The following is a 2,089-nucleotide window of genomic DNA, read 5'->3' as shown; positions in this document are numbered from 1 at the left end:
TGGCTAAGGCTCAGGGCAGCCTGAGCTGAGGGCTTCTTCTGCTGCTCCAGCTGGAGCGATCTGGGCTCTTCCCCTCCCCCGGTGACTCTTTCTGGGGCTGGAGGATTAAACTCCTGCCAGCTGAAGAAGAGGTAGCCTGGGCTCAGGGCTTCTGCTCCCTTCTGCCAAGCTGTTCCATATGAATCGTGTGAGGATTGCCATGTTCTGTTCATTCCCTCTGAGGCACCTGGCACTGGGCACTGTCAGAAGACAGGCTGCTGGGCTACATGGACAATTGGTTTTACTCCATATGGCCATTCTGATGTTATTTAAACCCCAGATGTATCTGGCTCCTGCTGTAATAAATTATACATCATTCCCCTCCCAGAGCTGAGATAGATCCCAGGAGTCCAAACAGGGTCTCTCTCTCTACAGAATTGGTAACAAAGTAAAAATAAACATTAAAATGTTAACACAAATCAGTGCCCCTTAGGTGACTTGCCATAAGATTTGAGAACATATTGGTTTTAGAGGTGACTGGATAACAAATGACAAGGGGAGGGGAAGACAGGAGCAAGTGACAAGGGCAGGGCCTTGGGGAGAAGACACACAGCAGGGTTGAGGGTTCACAGAAGAGATGGGGCAAGACTGAAATTTCAGGGATCCAGCTACCAGCAATTAGAAAGGTGGCAACCAAGTTTAGTGTACATAGACTGATTCCCCAGGTCATCACATTGACACAGCCCAGTAAGGACAGGGAAGGGTTTAATGTCTCTCTGTCTGTCCAGGAAGTGATTGAGGGAAGAGGCCCCAGCACCATGCACCAGCCAGCTCTGCACAGAGCTCAATCTGAGAGCCAGAGCACAAGGTGGAAACATTTAGGTCCCTTTATGTGTAGAGAGGTGGAGCAGCCTGTCCCGGATTTCTTTGGTCTTCACCCCGTAAATGATGGGGTGTAGCACAGGGGGCACTAGGAGGTACACATTGCCAATAAGAACGAGGAAATGCAGTGGCACATTGTGGCCAAATCTCTGTGTGAAAGCAGAGAAGAAATCTGGGATGTACAAAGCTAAGATGGCACAAAGATGAGAGATGCAGGTCCCAAAAGTTTTGATCCGGGCATCCTTCGTGGGGAGGCGGAAGATGGCCTGGAGGATCAGAGTATAGGATATGGCAATAAAAAACACGTCCATTCCGTTCACAGAGACAAGATTAAACAGGCCATAGTAATTACCTATTTGGATGTCAGCGCAGGCCAGCTTCACCACAGCTATAAACCGACAATAGCAGTGGGGAATGAGGTTGGTTCTGCAATATGGCCACCACCTCGCCAGGAAGGGATAGGGTAATGCGAGTATGCCACTGCGCAGCACCAAGGCCAGGCCTATCTTGGCCACAACAGAGTTTGTCAGGATGGTGGAATGTCTCAGGGGATGGCAGATGGCGACGTAGCGATCGAAAGCCAGGGAAACAAGGATACCAGATTCCATCCCAGAGAAGGAGTGAATGAAGTACATCTGGGTGAGGCAGGCACTGAAACTGATCTCCCTGGAATTGAACCAGAAGATGCTCAGCATTTTGGGCATGGTGGATGTGGAAATGAGCAGGTCAGTGATGGCCAGCATGCAGAGGAAATAATACATGGGCTCGTGGAGGCTCTGCTCCCTCTTCACGATGAACAGGATGGTGAAGTTCCCCAACATGGCTATGGTGTACATAGCACAGAAGGGAATGGAGATCCAGATATGGGCTGCCTCCAGGCCAGGAATGCCAAGTAGGATGAAGGTGGAGGGGTTGGTGAAGTCGGTTGTGTTGGAATCTGACATGGAGTAGCGGAGAAGGTGTCCAACTCTAACTTTGAGGCAGAACAGTGTCTCCTGCATGTACCGTATGTTCCCCCCAACTTCCTGTGGGCTCTCAGCCTCTTGGGTGATGGTCGTAGTAGAAATGCCTGAATGGAGAGACAATGTTAACATGAGACTCTATATGCACTAATGGAGGCTGTTCTCATGGCAGAAGCAGATTGATCACTCTTCACACACTGAAAAATTACATTTTCATTATTCAGAGGAAACAGCAATGAACAATGACCCTACTAAATCCAATTCCT

General features: G+C 49.4%; 1 protein-coding gene across 1 annotated transcript; it reads right to left on the bottom strand.

Annotated features, from left to right (window-relative positions):
* Positions 1 to 857: 857 nt before the first annotated feature.
* Positions 858 to 1,805, bottom strand: LOC128833672 (olfactory receptor 51E1-like). Its single transcript, XM_054021724.1, has one exon. It carries the CDS (start codon positions 1,803 to 1,805, stop codon positions 858 to 860), a length of 948 nt encoding a protein of 315 aa, XP_053877699.1.
* Positions 1,806 to 2,089: the final 284 nt, after the last annotated feature.

The sequence above is a fragment of the Malaclemys terrapin genome, chromosome 1 (assembly GCF_027887155.1).
Source record: "Malaclemys terrapin pileata isolate rMalTer1 chromosome 1, rMalTer1.hap1, whole genome shotgun sequence".
NCBI lineage: Eukaryota > Metazoa > Chordata > Testudines > Emydidae > Malaclemys > Malaclemys terrapin.
The sequence above is the reverse complement of the archived record's forward strand: the minus strand, read 5'-3'. Positions and strand labels throughout refer to the sequence as shown.

Coding starts and splice junctions, on each gene's coding strand:
- LOC128833672 (XM_054021724.1), bottom strand. CDS start 1,805: ATGTCAGATTCCAACACAACCGACTTCACCAACCCCTCCACCTTCATC.